The sequence below is a fragment of the Aptenodytes forsteri genome, unplaced genomic scaffold, assembly GCF_000699145.1.
Source record: "Aptenodytes forsteri isolate BGI_AS27 unplaced genomic scaffold, ASM69914v1 Scaffold353, whole genome shotgun sequence".
Classification (NCBI taxonomy): Eukaryota; Metazoa; Chordata; class Aves; order Sphenisciformes; family Spheniscidae; genus Aptenodytes; species Aptenodytes forsteri.
In genome coordinates, this window is record NW_008794953.1 from 901365 (window position 1) to 921114 (window position 19750).

Below are 19750 nucleotides of genomic sequence, written 5' to 3' on the forward strand. Positions count from 1 at the left end.
GTTGCCCCGACCCAGGTGCAGGACCTTGCACTTGGCCTTGTTGAACCTCATGAGGTTCACACGGGCCCACTTCTCCAGCTTGTCCAGGTCCCTCTGGATGGCATCCCGTCCCTCTGGCGTGTTGACCGCACCACTCAGCTTGGTGTCGTCTGCAAACTTGCTGAGGGTGCACTCGATCCCACTGTCTATGTCATTAATTCTTTCTTAAGAAAGAAATTTGGTTCTTAATTGTTAATTAGGAAAAGTGGATATTGGAAAAAGTTCAGAATAGTAAGATTCATGTCATAGTGTTGAGTAGGTAGGGCAGAATAGTGCATTTCTTTTACTGTTTGTAGGTTATCACGTATGTTGGTTCTTCACTCTGTTCTATACTGTTGCTTTTGGGGGGAACCAGTCCTGGACACAGATAATTGCAGTGTCATTAATTTAGAAAGGAGCTTTCAGATGGAGATAGGGGTTGGAAAAGGATATTTTCTTGCATTGTAAGCTATGTAGGATAGGGACTTTCTTTTGCTTCACACAAGGAAATGGTGTTCTGTTTCTTGTGGAGTTCCTAGACCATTGTTTCAATGCAAAGCAGAAATGGCATTGTTAAGAATAATCTGGTTTATCTATGCCTCTGAGTCTGAAGTTATCCTGTGCCACTAGAAGGCAATATAAAAACTCTGCTGTGTATAACCTTAGCGTAGTTTGCCAGAATGACGGCAGTTTTTCATGTGGATACATTCTTGGCTGATAGCTGAGTTGCTGGCCTGGAGAAACAGTTGACTGCTTTTCATCCTTAACCCCAGTCTTTGATTTGCCTAGTTTTGCTAGTCCTTCTAGATCAGCCCCCATTTCCAGTATAAGTTAAAAAAAAAAAAATCTTTCCCTATTTAATGCTTCCCTATTTAATGTGCTTGGCAAATACTTCTTGCACAGGCCTGTTTATTCTAAAGCTGTAGTAATTGTGCTTGCCAGTACAGTATTGTTGAAACGCGGCGACTGTGACGCTGATCACAGCGTAGAACACTGCCCATCAGTGTGGAGGAGGGCATTTTAACCTAAAGGACCTGGGCACTGCTCTTGAGAACAGGGCTGGGAACTGCTTGTGACACAGAGCTTGAGACTTTTAGGGACTTCTCATCGTGAAGTCTCAAGTACAGTCAAATGCATTCTGTACAAGCTTTGCATACATTTCTCTTGCATTATTTCTTCTGGAAAAGCTTTGTCTCTCCAACTTTCGTGGAACTATTAGGCCGTTCTTCTGGTGAGTGGTCAATTAACCAGATCACCAGAAGACTCCTGTGTTGAGTTTGCTGTGCTTGCACTGGAAACTACTGGAGAGCAGTGCCTTACAGCAGATTCAGTTGCCTAACATTAGTGCTGATAAGCAGGTTAATGTAACTTTGCAAAGAGCTCAAGTAACCTCTAATGAAGCTTTCTCTCTTTCCCTTTGCAGGTGGTTAGTCGAGTGGCAGCTCAGCAAGGATTTGACTTGGACCTTGGATACAGGCTACTGGCAGTATGTGCAGCCAACAGGGACAAATTCACTCCAAAATCAGCTGGTAGGAAAAGCCTTTTTTTGGTGTATTACTGATTCTTGGATGTTCATATTCTGAATAAATGCTACCTGCAACTGTCTTGCATTCTTTAAAAAACAAAACCAGAACCGAACACGTATTTGGTGGTAATAGTGCTGCTGCTTTTAGCATTGCAATGGCATGCTGCTCTGAGGATACATGACTTTGGAAATGTGCGTTTTCCCCAACTAGTGCTGTTTGTTGCCCTGTTTGATCTTATAGATGAAATGTTACTTCCAGAAACACTGATGTTCAGTAATGTAATGGTGGGAATGAACACACTCAGGCCCCTCCATCTTGGTAAACCATTGATTTTCTGTCATGTGTCAACCTCTAAATCTTTCACATTCATTCTGCACTCCCTGATATATCTATTGCCAAACTTCTATTCCTTGACTGCATATGTCTGTACAAAGAAGTACCGTAGTTTCTCGTACATCTAGTCATTAGCTTTAGAATTTTGAGCCAATAGTAGGTGGCAATGCTATTGGTATAGTATTAAGTAGCCATTTTTCCAGTATTTTACGGCAATAATCTGTTATAGGGCTCTGATCAAGTAGCAGTATTTGATCACGATGTATTGCCGTTGCTTCTCTGTATAGTAGAAGTAGAAAATGCACTTTAGGGTCTTTCTGCTTCTCACATGTTTGATTTAACTGGAGCATTTAATTCTGGTTCTCCTTCTCTTAGCTGATGAATGTCAACATAATGTGCACTGGCTTGGAAAACAGGCAGATAACTGTTCCATTCCAGACTGAGCATGGATAACTTCTCTGCTTAGTACTAAGCTGGTATGCAGACCCCGTTTTAGAACATCAGAAAAGGTTACCTTCTTCCAAAACAGTAATTTGTAGTCAACTGATTGGGTGTTAACATTTCTTTTCATGTTCCTTTTCAGTTTTTATCAGCCCCAAACTTCTTTAATCATGGCTACCTTTTGTCCTAAGTGCTCTAAGCAGTTCCTCGTGCAAAAGTGGCTTTCACATCAAGGCATATTCACTGGACTTACTGATTTATCTTTTGTATGGGAAGGGATCATTAATTTTACTAAATGTCGAATAAACTGTCTGATTTTCATCTGGGAAAACTGTGTGGAAGATTAAACATTCAGTTGACCAAGCATGAACTCCCTTTTTTCTGAATTTCTAGTAAGTTTCTCCAATAGTTAGCTATTGCATCTCTTCTTGATTTTTTTTTTTAAAGCCTGTCAAATGAGGATTTCCAGCTATGAGTACATTAAGTGAGACATTAAAACTTTATTTCCTTTGAAAATATACCTATTAAAAATAGTCATACCCCCTCTCTTGCCAATTCTTCCTGAGGTGTGTGTCTATCGGTGTGTTAGTGAAGGTGAGGTTGTGAGTCTTTGGATCTATTCATATTGTAGTCCTTTTCCTTCAGGGCTTGGATGAGGGGATAGTCTTGAAAACCACTGGTCAGTCATCACATCCTAGAAAAGCCCAGTGTCAGCGTTTGATTTCTACCAGTAATTACTTTTTGGGACTATATGCTTTTTTTTTCAACTCATTACCCTAGCAATCTGTACAGATTTCAGTCTTTCCATTGTTAATTGATACAATACTGGGAAAGCTGGTAACGAAATCATGTGCTCTTCTCTCAGCGTATTCTGAAAACCTTCTCAGACCTTTGCTTTGCTTCCTATTTCCCAGTTGCATATACAACTAATTTATTTCCAATGATCTTAAATATTTGGTCTCACAACTACTTTAGTTTTACCATGTATACAGTTGTTTCGCCAGTTATTCCAGGGATTTCATCATGCCCATCCACATTGTGTTTCTTAGTGCTCTTATTGTCTGTATTAAATACTCCTATTTTGGGGCATACCATAACATATTTTGTGAAATGTCACATATAGCCCCTGCTCTAAGGATGTCACATTCCCATACGATATGCGAGAGGTACATCATTGAATGGGCAACTTGAAAGACTGTCAGGCTGGAATTACAAATGTGAGGTCGTTTCAGACCCTCCTGACTTTTTTGAAAGGGTTAATTTCCACATCTGAGCGCATTAACGTTTTCTGATTTCTAAAGCAACAGTGGCTCCGCTCCCTCATTCAGTTTTTGTAAAAATGTTGAGGTTGTCCTTTGCTTTCTTTCTAAACAGCGTGCATCGTTGAACGCTGCCTTTCATGATTTGCTGAAGTTGTTGTCAAGGATGCTTACATGTTGTTTTGAGTAACTCATTCTTTTTTCTGTTACATCTATTGAAAGACACCTTCAACACTTCTTCCAGTCACTTTCCTACGGAAGTCCCCTGATGTAGATATCAAATGGCATTATTTTTAGTGAATAAGCATTTGTTTTTCCAGGCTTAAGGGGAATTTACAATGGTTTGAATTCATTCCTCCAAGTATGAATTTAATGCTGCCAAAGGGATCGCTCTGGAAGCATTTTTAATCCATATTGTTTAGTGTCTGACATTCTGAAATGTAAGGAGAAAAAAACCTTTTCTAATTAAAACACATTTGAGTAGGTGAACACTGGGGAAAATATTTGCACCAAATCCTTTCAAGGGCCATCCACTATTAGTACCTCTTTACGGCTTAGGAGAAGGCTTGTTGACTGATGTCCTGCAGGCTGGGACGCCTGGAGTGGCCTGGCAGGGGGGGGTAGGTGAACACTGGGGAAAATATTTGCACCAAATCCTTTCAAGGGCCATCCACTATTAGTACCTCTTTACGGCTTAGGAGAAGGCTTGTTGACTGATGTCCTGCAGGCTGGGACGCCTGGAGTGGCCTGGCAGTGGTGGGCGGGAAGGGTTTGGGGCCCCGTGGTGGGGAAATGCAGGCTGGGACGCCTGGAGTGGCCTGGCAGTGGTGGCTGGCAGGCTTTGCAGCTCTGCTGTGTGGAGCAGGTGGACCACCCCAGCCAGATGTCCCTCAGGTCTGCTGGTTTGCAGAGGCAGCTGAACCAGTGCAATTGGTAGTCCTGCTTCTGTTCTCCGGCAATTCGTGGCCTGAGTTGCTCAGGGACCTGTAGTGGCTGTAGAGCTTTTGGGGTACAGCTTGTCTTCTGTTTGACTGGCTCCCTGAGCTGGCTCTCTGCCAGGAGAGGGAGGGTCCCTGTGGCAGTGCCCGAGGGTCTCGGTTATCCCTGATGGAAGAGGGCTGGAGCCTGAGGCTAGAGGGCAGAGCAGCCAGCTGCCAAACTGGCTCAGCTCTATGGGAAACCCACACCACTGTCTCATGCAATTGGCCCCGCGCTGTTTCATCCCAGTTGATTTAAACCGTTTTGGTGGTAGCTCCCTGCTAAGCTGAAGAGGTTGAGGAGTGATTACAGGAGCTGCAGATGGCAGATCAGAGCACAGGCAAGCATGGAGGGAAGCGGGGAGAGATGAGGAGCTGGAGCCAGGTGAGACAGCAACCTTCTCGGGTGGCACAGCCTCAGCCCGGGGGAAGGCAGGGGAACAGACCGAGAGCTGTCAGCTCCTTGGCATTTCCCATCCAGGACCGTTTGGTGTTGCCGAGACAGTGTTTGATGTCCTGCTTTTTGTCTTGTTTTACTTGGCCATTGAGATAGTTAACAATTAGCTAATACAAATTGTTTTGGAGAATGCCTTGAGGGGAGACCCATGTGGCATGAAAAGTATTAAAAAGTTGTCGTGTGCTTTTAAATAGTAATGACGATTTAATGACTGTGCCTTTTGTCTCTGCTTTCTGGTGTTTGTACCTGAAATAATAGCTGTGCCTCCTTTTATTCTTCTAGCCCATGCTGCTGCATGCAGCTGGGCTGCTGCCTCAGCAGGAGGTCAAGTACAGCGTTTCCCCACCCTGAAGACAAATGACAAAGCCTTTAAAAATATATGTGTCTCTTTTGGCGACAGCTGCTCCCCAAACCTTCTACGGCAAATTCCTTTGCCTTGTTGTGACACCTATAGGGAATGGCCCAGCAGGTTAGCTGCCTGATCATTTGCTTTCAAACTAGCAACCTCAGTCGATCTTAGTATGTGAGTGCACGCGTGTTTGGGTATTCTGGGTTTTCTTCCTTAAGCCTGAAGACCACCTTCTTTCTGAACAGTGCTTGCTTGGACCTTTTCTGAGCATGATAGCTGCTGCTTTTGTCCTTCCTGTAGAAGATTTTAAGTGATTTGGTAGCTTTGTTTTAAGGTCTGCTATTCAAATAAAACAGAGTTCACCGATCAGAGTGGGTTTTTTAAAAATTAAAAAAGAAGAGAGAGGGAGTAATTTTCTGTTCTGAAATATTTTTTTTTAAAAATACTTTATCGAGCTACTGAACTTCATTGCTCTTGTAGCTACTTTTGCTTTTGTCAGGAGGCCAAGCTGAGGCCAGACAAGGGGACGACAGGATGAGATCATACAGGGAGCTTTGTCAGAAAAGGACAGTGTTCAGTATCTCTCTAAAGAGAGAGAGAGAGAGGGAGGAAGGAGCCTGAGGGCAGAACTGTGCAGAAAAGGTACTTCAGCAGTCACTGAGAAGCTACAACAAATAAATGCTGTGATAGCTTGGGTGGGCAGCTAAGTGTTAGATGTTTGATAGCAGAGATAGCAACCCCTTTTTGCTTTGTTTTCAGTCCCTTAGGCTCTGCCTGGTGTGCTTTTGATTTTACTTTTCAAGAGCAGTATTACTTAATAATCTTAATTTTATATGAAGCGTAAACTAAAACTCTATGGTATTTGAGAATTTTACATTGTTTATTTCTTTAGCTTTAATTATTGTAATGTAACTGTAGAATAGTAGGGCTGTTCTTAGTGGATCTGAGACCAAAGCTGTGAATAAATTGGACCCCGGGTTAACAAAGGTATTTTCAGTGAGAGTACTGGCAAATGGTGGTGTTAAAACATCACTGGACAAGATACTGAGACCAAAGGTATGTCCTGATTAGGGTACATCATCTAACATGGTTTACTGCCTTGTTTCAAAGCAATAGTATAGATTGGGCAAAGTGCGTTTTGCCGTATTATCAAATCAAACTTACAGAAATGAGAAAAAAGGACAGAAGAAACGAGGCTGCAGTATGAATGAGGAAAAGGTAGAAATTAAGGATAACCTCTAGATTATGGGGGACCGTAAGGCTAGATGAACACTTTGCCTAAGTTTCCAGTAATAATGCTTACATTATCTGTGGAGGCAAGGCAAAGCGAGGCGGCTAAAAGGATTACAAGTATAGAAAGAAAATTACTATAGCCAAGGCTGATGGCATCCCTCCAGCTTGAAGGGACTGAATGATCGACATGCCTGCATTTAGAAAGAAATAGCATATGAATTGTCAGTCTCGTGCCTCACACCAAAGATTTTCAGCAAATCAGTCAAGTCAAAATGGTCTCGTATGACTGGAGAAGAAACACAAATGCTGTACCTGTACTTAGGAAAGTGGCTGATAAGAAGAATGAGTAGGCAGCTTTATTTTTTTATGCAGCCAAGGCAGCTTGGCTTGGGTTGTTCATGAAATGAAAGCTGAGCAGAGTTGTGAAATGTATGTAAATACTAACAAATAAACAACTTGGAACAAGAAGAGCTATGAAGCTACAGGACAGTGTTGGCACAAAAGCATATAGGTGTAAGTTGAATAAATTATTGAAATAAGGGGGAAATTCTGAACTATTAGGGCAGTTGTATTTGGAATAGGTTTTCAGTTAGAATGACAGCAGAGAGGGAAGGAGAATGGAAAATCAAACTGCCTTTTTAAAGATAAAACTCAATAAATGTATGAAACTGACTGTATAATGAGGTTCTTGATGTAGCTGGAAGCTGGTTAAGAACCTTTTCTCTTTGTATTCCTAAATTCTTGCTACATTTCCATGCAGCTGTCTGATCCAGTGGTACCTAGAGTTAGTGTCCTAAAACTGTCCACTTGACACTCTTAATTCAAATAAAGGCATCGTTTTCTTTTAGCTGTTACCTTCTGAAACAGCTTTTGATGCAGAAGACTGGCTGCATTTCAGGTGATCTCTAGGTTCCCTTCCCAGCTCTTAGCACAGATTCTCACTGTGCGCCCTTGGCTGCTTTGCTCTCCGTTTTGTAGTTTTATATCTTTGATGCAAGGATAATAATGCACCCTCCGTCTCACTTTTATTTGTCTGGTTTAATTGAATTCAATTTTATGCAGGACAGAAAATACCTCTTGTCCTGTAGGTGTGTATCCAGTGCAGTGGAGCCATGGTTTCAGCTGGGATACTTATGCTTTGTTATCATACAGATAAAATAATTCTGTTCTGGAACATATATCGGCAAGACATACCTTCATTCCAACTACGGCTCTCTTTCCTAAAGATTATGGGTATATATAGTATGGGTACTATTTGTAATTCAGTCTTAATTCATTAAGATTATGGGGTTAGTTTCATGGGTTTCTGCTAATGAAGTCAGCACCTCCCCTTGACCAAAGGGAAGCACAGCCAGTACTGTTGCTTAGTGGCAAGCAGCATTAATTTACATCTGTAGTCTGTGGCAGTCACATCTACATTCCCTGCAGAAAAGGGGATCATAGGAAGGGCACAGTGGACTTTGCCCATTTGTCTTGCCCATGAGTTTACTGAGAACAAAACTCTAAAAGACCTGCCGTTTGGAAAATTATATCCTGTTTCTTGAGCCTCTGTCAGGTTGGCTTGGCGTGTGGCAGACTTGTCAGGAATCAGCTCTCAAACATCTCGAGACGGAGCATCTGAAGAGCCTGCCGAATGAGAGATGCTCTTCCCCACTGGGCCTTACTTGTTCGAGCTGTTCCTGTTCCCTTCCTCTGAGATGTCCGCTGCTGATGCGTTTGGTCTGCCTTCTACTCTTAGAAGAAACATGATCGTACTTGTGTCAGACTTTCATTATCCTTGGGTTGGCAATTCCTCTTTGTCTCTCATGTGAGTTTTAGGGCCTCATGACATACCTATGTAGATTGGTATTATTTTTCTGGAATGGAAATTTACTTCCTTTTTGGCATTCGCTTCTCTGCTGTGCACTTGAACACCTATGTTTATAAAGGAGGGTGCATGGCCAAGCTACTGCTGCTTTATTCTGTCTAGCCAAAATATCAGGTGGCTTATCTGGCCTGTTCTTTTTGACATTTGACAGGTCCGTGTTACCGTGGTACCAACTCTGACTTTATGAGAGATGTAGCAGTAAAACTCTGGTGCCAGGTTGGAACATCTTTGCACTAATGCCTTTACTGTAGCACTTAAGAAAATTGCAGAGACTCAACTATAGCAACAAGCTAGCTCTGCTGTTTTCTTAGTCTGTGCCTTGGATTTTCATGAGGCTGGTACTTACCTGAATGTTCACTTTGCTGTGGATTTGAAGTGCATAGTGAATTAGCTCATCATGCAATTCCTAGGCGGTGTCTTTTCCTAGTGTGCACAACACACTTTCACTTGGACTGGAACTGGCATTCTCCAGGGAAGATTTCTGTTGATTTCTATCGCTGTTTTCTGTCTTGTGCTTCAGGGACCCCATATGTGCTGGGAGCAACGGAAAATTTGATGATAGAGACAGACTAGAGCTTGGTCTCGATGTGAATTTTGATGTTTTATTTTCTGTTGTTGTTTTGAGTAACGTATCTGTCCCTCTGAACATGCGGCAAGTCACAAATGGAAAGTAAGAAGGGAGGCAGCTGTGAAAACATGCCTATATTCATGGGAGAGAAGAAAGCAAACTCTTCAGAATGGCATTTGCCCTTTACAAGTTACCTTTTCTCAGCTTACAGCATGCAGTCCTGAACATGTTCCCTTTTCAGCTGCAGTGCATCCAAATGTACCTCACTGCCAGTGCTCTTTTATCAGCCTGTGTGTCTTGGAGGCATTCAGAGAAGTTCATGAGGAGTCCAGCTATGAGAACAGTAACATAGCTTCCACAGGGGGATTGGTAGCTTTTTTTGCTGCTGGAGGGCTGAACAACCGAAAGCATGAACTGTGCGAACAGATCAGACCATCAAGCTCCAGGACAGCAAGTTCACTTCCTAAATACAATTGAGATTCCACTGGTCGAAATTTCAGATCTGGAAAGACAAGTTCTTGCTCCGAATACTCTAGAGACGACACTCTGAAACACGCTGCTTAGTAGACAAGACATTATATGTAGTATTTCTCTTTAAAAAGAGATTTCCATACTGAGAAGCCTTACTGAATAAGTGTTTTAGTGTTTCATCTTTTTTAATGCTCACGTTTGAATACACCTGTTAAAGTATGCCGATAGCAAGGTATTTACATAAGTGCTATGTGATAAAATACATTCATTTAAATATCAGTTAAAGAATCATCAAAGAATCATAAGGATTCATCATCGTAGATTGTTCTAATTTGTATTAGTCTTTGTGCCTCTTCATGAGAGGGTATTCAAGGAGAAAGACCACAGAATAACAGAAAATGGATTTGAAGAGAGCTATTAACTAATACATTCCCAAAACAAACGCAGTATTGTTCCTTATAACGTGTGCTATTTTTCTGAGAAGTTCAGTAGAGGTTAGTGTGTTCATGTTTGATAAGGCTTCTGGATTGTTTCCATTTTATGGATTCTTTTTGTCTCAACTTACTTCAGTTTCAGTAACACATGTAAAGAAAAACATCAAATTGGCTTTCCTCTGCAGGTTTTCCAGATGCTGAGGTAAATACTCCCTTTTTATGTTTTGATAGTCTGATTAAAATTGCAAGGATATTTGTGTCTCGTTGTGAACTTTTGTTAATATCCTAACAAATCCATACTTTCCTTAGTTATTCCTGACACATCTGTATATGCTAAATCATGCTTTGTAGCAGTTATCAATAACACCTGACTTGAGGAATAAATGGAAGAAATAAGATTTTACTCAACAACAACAACAAAAAGTTGTGATATTTAGTAGCTTAACAATAATAAAACCGGAAAGGTGTGGATCTGAAACTAGAAACTTAAGTTGCTTTGAATCTTATTTCTGTGACTTAAACCAGGCTTTTTTGAAAGTCTGGATGTGAAGTCCAAGAAACAAGTCTATGATGGTGAATGTGTCTCTGCTCCTGTAAGATGTCTCCGTAGACACGGTTGTTGTTGGGGCTGGGGCTCGTAGATAGGATTTCCTCATTTGCTGGAAGGAAAAAATTATCAAACGTTAAGATGCCTGGATATTGTGCAGTCCTAGGCAAATCTCTTTGACTCTTTTATCTATCTGTATAGTAGGTATCTCTGTTGTACCTACGCTTTCTTTGTTGTTGCGGATATGTATTTCTTCCGTGTACTGTTACAAAGAACCAGTGTTTCGTATGAACTGAGTATCTGCTCAACTTCAGAGTCACTCTCAGCAAAATTTCAAGTAGTAGCATTTCATACAGAAACTCAGCTTCTCTGAAGTATGTGATCGAACTAATGGTTAAATGCAACCCCCTTTAATATATTGCTTATTTCTTTGAGAAATGCCTGCATTTAAAGTGTGCTGGGGTTACTAATTTTAGTGGACAGAACAAGTCACAGATTTTTAAATCCTGCCTGCCTGTGTTGTTGTTCCCAGAGCCCCGTTTAGGGCTTTGTAGATTCAAACCTGCAGCCACAGACACTGAACCCTAGTTTCAGGTTCACAGACTGGTTTAAAATGTGCATCTCTAAAGCAAGCTCTCACAGGAAACATAAATTTAAACATTTTTAAAGGCAAATATTACTGACTTGGCTTTGAACTCAGTAATAGAAGGCTGAACAGGGACTGCTCTTGAGGAGATAAATTGAACACTGAACATCTGCGTACAAAGCAGGGTATTTGTTTCTTGTGTGATAGTCTCCCCTATGATTGTCTGGTCAGACCCAAATGACATTAATCTTGCTCACTCTGGAAGATATTGTCTTTCCATCATAGAAAAAACAAATGAAATTATTTAGTGTATTTACTACAGAAGCAATTTCAATTAAGGCAAAGAACCAGAGAGACCTCTACATTCTCAGCGTGAAAAATGACTCACTGCTAGTCTAAAATGAGATTGGGAGATGTAAATTGTTGGAAATTTATAACAGTTGCTGTCTCCCACTGGGAATGCTGGAGTGGTCCTAGCGGTCCTTGAAAAGCCAGATACCATTGCAAGCAGTAAGGGGGTTTTGCTTTAGAGGTCTTCTAGTATTACAGCCAAACGTGTTTGTTTCAAATAATTAGCAGTAACTACAGTAACTGTGACTTGACCACAGGAGAAACAACAAGGTATTAGAATTGTGTCACTGTTGTGCTATCTTGAGAGCAAAAGCAAAGACTTCAGGTAGATTTTTGTTAGAACCAAAATTGTGTAAACCAAAAAAACATGTTCTGTTACGACATCTGGCATGCTCTACAGGACAGTAAATTGTTTTTAAATAGTGATTTAAAATTTAACTCAATTTAGCTAAATATGCATCCAGTACCTAGGATGAGCGTAATTGTGAGCTGGAGAAGGGCTAGACTGACATTGCAGTCTAGCAACTGTCAGAATGGAAGAAAGAAAAAATGTTGTTCCAAAAGAGAGAGATTCTTTTCTTCTCCTTTCCGTGTGTGGAAGAATTAATGGGTAAAGACAAAGTCTTTGGCTGGAGCAAATTCTGTGTTCGTTTGATTCTTTGCAGCCAAATATTGCTCCCAACTTGCAGTGATAGAGATGGAAGGCAGAAGCTCCTCAGCCAAGGCAGTGGCAGTACAGTATGATAGCTGCCGCTCAAGGAGTTCCTGCCTCTGCGCTGCTCTCAAGTTATATCAAAACAATTGTGTGAAGCTGTGTGCTTGGCGTGGGACCTGGGGACTGATCCGGCTTTTAGAGAGTGGAAAGAAGTGTTGTCTTGCCTGTTTTGTGTAAGCGGGATCAGCCCCCACGCAGAATCATTCAGTGCCTCTAAAGGGACAGAAAGCTGTGGTGAGAAACAAGAGTAACATTTGAGAGTAAAGTCCTTAAGCCTGCGACACAAGCTGGTAGATCATCAAACCGCTGCTGGAGGCTTAATGGGATCCTTTGGTTATTGATTAGAAGATAACTCTGACACACAGGAAAATTCAAACTTAGTTCAAACTGGGTGAATGTATTGCTAATATGAGAACCCAAACCATGTGTCAGGGCAAAGAAGACAGCTGAGCGGAGTTTAGCAGCCAGTCTTCCCATAGAGTCCTTGCTAGGAGCTGGGCTTCAAACCGACCTCAGTCTTTATGAATGACAGCAGAGTGGTTTTCAGCATCCCTTTATAACAGCTATGTATGCAGAGGCATTTCAGCATTTTTCTTTTTTTCGTGGATTGTAACGTGTGGAGTAGCAAACATTGAAGGTGATGTTAGAAAAACAGAGGGGAAATCCTGACTGCCACGTCTGACTTGGCACGGTCCCCTTTGGTTCAGTCAGCACTACAGACTGCCAGACTTCCGCAGTTGAAAGTATGTTCTGTGTTCCCCATATTTTCTTGATCTGGTAGAATTCACATCTTCATGCATCCGTGACAAATGTATGCTTTCACTCAAAGAGAGTGGAAGAGCCAGAGTCTCTAACTCTGAGGAGGGTTATGTTTTCAAATCGAGGGAGGATGGGAAATACAGTGGCCCCACATTTAATTAAATCTTAAACTTGTCAATCAGATAGTCTTAAACTCTATAGAAGGATGATGATGACCTCTAAGGATAGTCTTCAAAAAGCTAACTCTATTACATGGCTGACAGTCTTTGCATGGTACAAATCATGCTGGAGGGGAATTTTGTAGAGAAGAAAATAAAACTAAACTGAGGATCTGGAAGGAATGTGAGCGTATATATGCACCTATTGTGAAGTAAATATATTTGGACTGTGGTTTGAAAACATACTGCAAACTTGGAATAGTCAGATATTAATTATATATGTTGCCCCATGAAAGGAAACCGTTTATTCTGCAGGTGCCATTTAGTCTACAAAGATGAAAAAAAAGTCTGTAAAGGATCATTGTTCTGTTGTATTTATTTGCATAGGTAATGTTTTTATCTGCCTTTCATCTCTCTGTCCAAAACTCTTTTAGTTATCACGAGGTCAATAAAGCTATAAAGGTCGCAGAGAGATTGAAAATACAAAACTATGCTTGAGAAGGCATATGCACGTATGCAGAAATAGCTGTCTTCTATAGCAGTGTTGGAATTAGTTTTTAAGGTTCCGTGTCTAGAAGCGTTATTTGTTAGTGATGCCTTTTCTGAACTCTAAGTCTCCCCTTCTCTGGAGGGAAAGCGTTGATTGTTGGCTGCACAGGAAGGTGAGAAATTGTAGATTCGGTGTTGTCAGTGTGCCCAGACCAAACATCATCTGTCCTGCACATTGAACAGTGTCCGTTCTTCTGGCAGCTGTTTGTAAGTTTTTAAGCAGTAGAGGAGTAGAGATGACAGAGTTGAAATAGGTCTATTCTTTTTACTGACGCAGCAAAAAGATACGGAGCAAAGAAGGGAGAGGTCACAATGTGGGAGCAGAGGAAAAGGGACAGCATATGCCTGCTCTGCCTGCAAAGCTGGCAAGTTCTAGACAAATGAGTTAGTGTGGGAGAGCCTGAATCTTAGGTTAAAAATAGAAATTTTAGGATGAAAAATCTAGATGTGTCCAGGGAAACCCAATCATACGGTAATGCAAAATCCAAAGTAATGGGAATGGGATAATGAAGTTTTATGAGATCTGCAGGTAATAATGCGGTTCTCATTATGGCATGCGCAAGTTAATAAGCAAATAATACCCCCATAACTAAAATTACTAGCTAAATTAATTTTTTCCTACATCTCCTTCAACCTCATTATGTCAACTTGTCTTAACAAACTAAACGGCTTTGAAAGAATTGTATTAGTTCTGTCACTTAAAGCATATTGCTTTAATAATCCAACTGGAATGTTCTTATTCTGTTCTTGTGTCTCCAAATGCACTCATGAAGTAGATGGATAGATGATTTCTTTCTATCATCAGATTTCTCTTCAGTGCAATTTGAGGCTGGACCTTTTAAAAAACTTTTTTCCAGTGTTCTTTTGAAAGCAGAACGTTAGGTATGTGCCAACAGTTTTTTGAGTAAATGAAGGACTAGCCATCTCACTACATGCGCACCATTGTAAGTGGGGTTTCTGAAAAGTCATGAAATCAATGGGATTTCTGCTGAGTATTTTTCAAAGACCTGTTGGTATTTTAGCTCTGTATTTACCAGTACAATTAACGCAAACTGCATAACAAATCCTTTGCTGTTCCAGTTGCTCGGGGCCGCTCAGGCACCTGACAGTCATTCCATTAGTGGTGCACCCGGGTGCAGCGCAGTCGTCCCACCGTGTGTTGCAGCATCTTGGTACAGAGGATCAGGGAACCCCGCAGTGAGCTTTGCAGATGAGGATTGTGAGAGATGGCAGAGTCTTCAGAAGAAGTAGTCTTTGGGGTTCCTTGTTTATTTTGAGGAACTTCTTCTGCAGTGTTTTCACTGCAATGAACTCACGTCTTGGTTTTCTTTGTTTTCCTCTTCCCCTCCACTGCTGTATCCTTCCAGATCCACCTTTAATTGTACTGTGCCTGCAGTTAATAATGGCTGTCATGTATTCCAGGTTTTAAAAGGCCATAAACACAGAAGAATGGGCTGAAGTATCTGAGTTAAAAGGCTTGTTCAAGATGCTATCTGTGTGCTGAATACAATTGCATGGGCATGTTAAAAGACATCAGATTTTCCTCTGGAGGTGTTCAGCAGAGCATCCTGGCAGGAGTTGAGGCTTTGATCTTGCTGCTTTGCTCTGGTGTGTGTGCTATGGAGGCACCTCGCTGTCTTTTGACCTCTGGGGACTTGAACTGTTATTTCTGTTGTCTGGATGAGTGGTGTTCATGTTCTCGGCGTTCTTCATGCAGTTGCTTTTTGGTTTTGGGTTTTTTTTAATTTAATGCTTTATTATTTTGTGTTTGTTTTTATGTGGCTTTAAAATATCCCAGATATTGGGACCTAAAAGCCATCATTCAAATCAACAAATAAGACATTTACAGCAGGCTCTCTCACACTGCAAGAACTAACAACAGTGAAAAAGGATTCCTATAAAAAATTAATTTCTCTATGAAGTAGCTGCTTACTCATAAATTTTCATTTATATTATGTGGAGCACAACTTTTTGCTCTTTATTTACATAAATGGAAAAGCATTTTCTATATTTAAAAAAAAAAAATCAGACTTACAAAAAGAAAGACTGGACCACCCAATTTACAGTATGAGTGAAATAACTCCCCTCTCTCATTGTTCTTCAATCATGGAATTGTCATTATTCAGGAAAGCACTTAGGTCTGTGCTTATCTTTTGAGACATGCTTAGCCTCTTTTTGCATGTTGTGAGTGAAGATGAGTTGTTTAAGTGCATTCCTGAATCAGAACCTTAGCACTAATCCTTCAGTCGCTGCAAAGAATAAATGAGGGGCAAAGACAAAGGGCCAAATTAAAATCAACGAGATTCTATTCAGATCGGCTCTGCTTCAGCAAGCACATATCTAATTATAAGCACACAAGTAGGCTCACTGACGTCAAAGTTAATTAAACTGCTTAAATTTAGGCACATGCTTAAATTCTTTGCTGAATCAGTATTTTTGAGCCAAAGAATAATAGGACAGCGTTGCTGGTCCAAAGCCTGGTTTTGTGGGTGGGAAGGAGTTTAAACTCCCCCTTTCCTCCATCAGTTCTTCTGAGGTCTGCCTGCTGGCATTTTATTTGAGTCACAATGGTGAAGGCATGTGTCAATATGTTAAAGTTTCTTAGAGTGTTTGCTAACAATATCTCAAACGTGACGGTTGGATCTCTGGTATTTTTAAGGCACCTTTCCTCCATGCGGTATACTATGCAATATGGCAGGACTGTGCCCAACACAGTAATCTTTTCAGTTTTGTTTTTCCTGATGCCACCCTTAGGAAATGAATCCCGTTGTCCAGTCTCTGAAAGCCAAATTACTAATTCATTTTTGTAACAAAACTAAAAATGAAGAAAGCATGTAGGCAGAAGTATTACATTAAGAATGCCTGTCGTATAGAAGAAGCTTTGATTCCTTCGGTTTCATGTGCTGTTTTAATTTATGATGTCATAAATACATAACCCATTATTTGTTGGCCTTGAATCATTAAGGCCTAATAAGAATTTCCCCTGTAGGAATACGAAGGACAACATGATACTTCTTACACAGAAACACACATATGTGAATTTCAGCCACGTTTTGTAAATGAGGTGGGGCTGGTTGTGAGCTTTTAACTATGCTCCCTGCCTAAATAACACAGTAAAGTTGCCCTGATGTACTAGCAAGGGATTAATCAAGGAGGTGCACTGCAAAAGATCAGATTTCTTCCACTCGGTAAAACTCAACGCCATGGGGACTTAGGGGCTGCAAAGGAAGTTAATAAAGTTATCAACAGCAATAAGTTCAAAAAAGAAAAGCAGGTAAGAGAGCTAAGTAAATCTAGACTTGTGTTTTAAAAGGTACGCAGTGTTTTGTTCATGTGTACGTTATCTTCTAATCACTATTTCCTGGTGATTGCCTGAGTCTAAAGCTTAAATTTAATCCTCTTCCTTTAGATACCAGAAAATGACATGTATTCATTTATGTATTCATATCTTTGTGGTTTCAAAAAAAAAAAAAAATTGCCTTCTCTCCTGATGACTTCTGCATCAGTTTGACCAATAGCGACTGAAAGCTGTTGCTTTTGGACAAGTGCTCCGTTACGTGTGTAGGCTGCCTCGACGGGGAATGGGTGACCTTGCAGTCGGTATTTGTCTGTATCATGTAGTTTATTTCATGCCAGTTAGCAGCTGTATTCGCAGTCTAGAGTAGCATGGTCTAACAGGTGGCTTGTAAGTCAAGTCGGAGCTTCAGTTTGACTTGGTTCCCTTTGCTAGGTAAGGTAAAGTAAGGAGAGAGGGAGCAGCTGTTTGAACAGTGAATGAGAGACCGTTCTCTAACGAGAGAGCTGGGCTACTGCCAGTGACAAAGCATCAGCTTTCCTCTGTTGGGTATCTTCCCACAGTGTCCTCCTCTCTCCCGTAGCAGCTCGTCATCCTGCCACAGGTCAAGAGTATAACCTGTAGAGAGTCAGAGCAGCCAGTGCAACTGCTGGAGTTGTGCGCGTGGAGTTTGAGGAAGGAAGCAGCCCATCATGCAAGCAGCTTTCTCATGAATATACTATAAATTCTCTTTTTTTGCTGGACATCATCTCAGCCAGCCAAGTAGAAGAAAAACTTGGGCCTGAATGGTGAATTTTTTTACCATCTTTTTTGTAGAGTGTTCCTTGACTGCATCCCATGTGCCTCCCTGAGATGATGATTTAATTAATTTAAACATGATATTCCTTTACCAATTTTCTTTCTGAGATTTTTTTTCAGTCATATCTCCGTATTTTGCATACTAAACAGGATTAAAGTGTCAAACTATATCCAAAACACTCATCATGATAACAGAAGGATCAAAGTGGGGGCACAGTCATTTTATACATAGAAGTTCTTTAAATGGATAACGGGTTAAGATAGAACCTGTAATAAAATCACCTAAGTGGGCAGATCTAGTTATGATTAGAGAATGCTGCCAGAGGTCTTGAGTTAGAACTGGGGCTGCACTAAAGACTTGTCTCTCTTTTCTTCACAGCCAACTATCTGGATTTCCATTCTCAGTTACCCTTCAGAGGGATAGCGGGTGGCTGCTAGAGCCATCACTCAGTCTCTTGTTTGCATGAGGACTTTGAAATCTTTGTTTGGAAGCATGTCAAATATAAATATTTGAGATTGTATAAAAACAATCAATTGAAGAGAGAAAACAGTCATTTGCCAACCACTAGAGAGAATTCTTTGAGGAGCAAATCCATTTCCCACTCATTCTTTTCCTTTTATCGTCTTTCTTTTTCTGGGGTTGCTGTTAAGGGACAGTTAGAACAAGTGGTGCGATCTGTCTTTCATACTCGCATTGTGGAGAGCAAGAGCATGAGGCATCCCGTGGACTCTCAGAAACAATGCACATCTCTTGTCTGAAGTGCTTGTGGCAAACCACCATACAAAATGTACATATATGCAGCGTCTGTGCACTTTTAAGTACTCCTGCTATCGGTAAATAACTTTCTCATTCAAAAGGCTAATCGCACGTCCTTATTAGAGAAGCTAAAGTGGAGTATCTTCAGAAAGCGTTGCTTTCTGACCTTTAAAGCTTTTACCTCCAGGGCAGAGTGAAGCAGGATATTTGCCTCACTATTGACTGTGACATTTCTGTCCTAAAAATAGATCACTACAATCACTTTCTGGTTCAGACCGGCACCCTCTACGGGTATATAATATTCACTCAGGTCCTGATTTTCAGAGGTTTTGAGTAGCTGGATACGCCAGACAGAGTGCTGAAGCCCCCAGATTGGCCCAATAAGGTGAAAAATGAGGAAGGAAAGTACCTCACTGTGTTTTCATTTGCTGTAGTACAGAAAATGTTTCCTGTGGAAATCTTTAGCTTAATCTGAGTGTGCTGAGATCAGAGATGATTAATCCACTTAGTGGGTCCTTCAGCAATGGAAAGTGGCTGCACAAGTCTATGTAAACCAAGGGATCTTTTCTATCTCCTCGATTTACCTAGTTAAGAGTTATTATGTTCTTAGCTACAAGCATATGGGTTTATTCTGCACCATAACAAATGTCGTAGCTTAATAGCACTTACTATCAGTATTTTAATCATACAAAATAGATATTTACTCATACTACTTATATTCTTTGGATGCCTTTTAGACTCTAGATGAACTGCTGATTATATTTAGATTTTTATTTTTGCGCATGCTTTGTCTATATGCAAAAATAAAGCATTTTTATGAATACATTCTATTTCCTGCTAGTTTTGATGACTGTAAAAGGCACTAAATGTGAATTTACACTGGACTGGTTGAAAAATGTTAATGAAAAATTTCATAATGCATTTTATTTATTTATTTTCCAACCAATGCTGTTAGAGTCATCCAGGGCCATGCAAACAAACATACCGATCCTGTTTAGCCAAATCCGTGCTGACCTTCGTGTAGTTGAGTTGCTCCTTTGATATTGCTATTAAATGATAACATATGGGAGTTATTGATCATGGGAATACCGAGAATTAATCTTTACAGCAGAAAAAACTCTTTTTCAGTGGGACGTTCAGCTTGGGCAAGCTGACCTGGTTAGACAGAGATCAAGTTCCCTCTCGCTAAATCTGTTTGCCTACCTACGTGTTAGTCAGATCACAGGCTAAATCATTCGAGGTCCTGCTAAGTCTTTCAGTGTTTTCAAGAAGACTTCATCGGCTTTTCATGTTGAGGAGGGC

The 19750-nt window shown here is 40.8% G+C and overlaps 1 protein-coding gene across 6 annotated transcripts in view; it reads left to right on the top strand.

The window, feature by feature from the left end:
* The window catches only part of ZMIZ1 (zinc finger MIZ-type containing 1), a 318248-nt gene that overhangs the window by 180362 nt on the left and 118136 nt on the right, over window positions 1-19750 (top strand). For all 6 annotated transcript variants that reach the window (XM_009275432.2, XM_009275436.2, XM_009275435.2 and 3 more), the window contains one exon: window positions 1442-1547. In XM_009275432.2, coding sequence (XP_009273707.1) covers window positions 1442-1547 — 106 coding nt within the window. The remainder of the gene's footprint in view (window positions 1-1441; window positions 1548-19750) is intronic.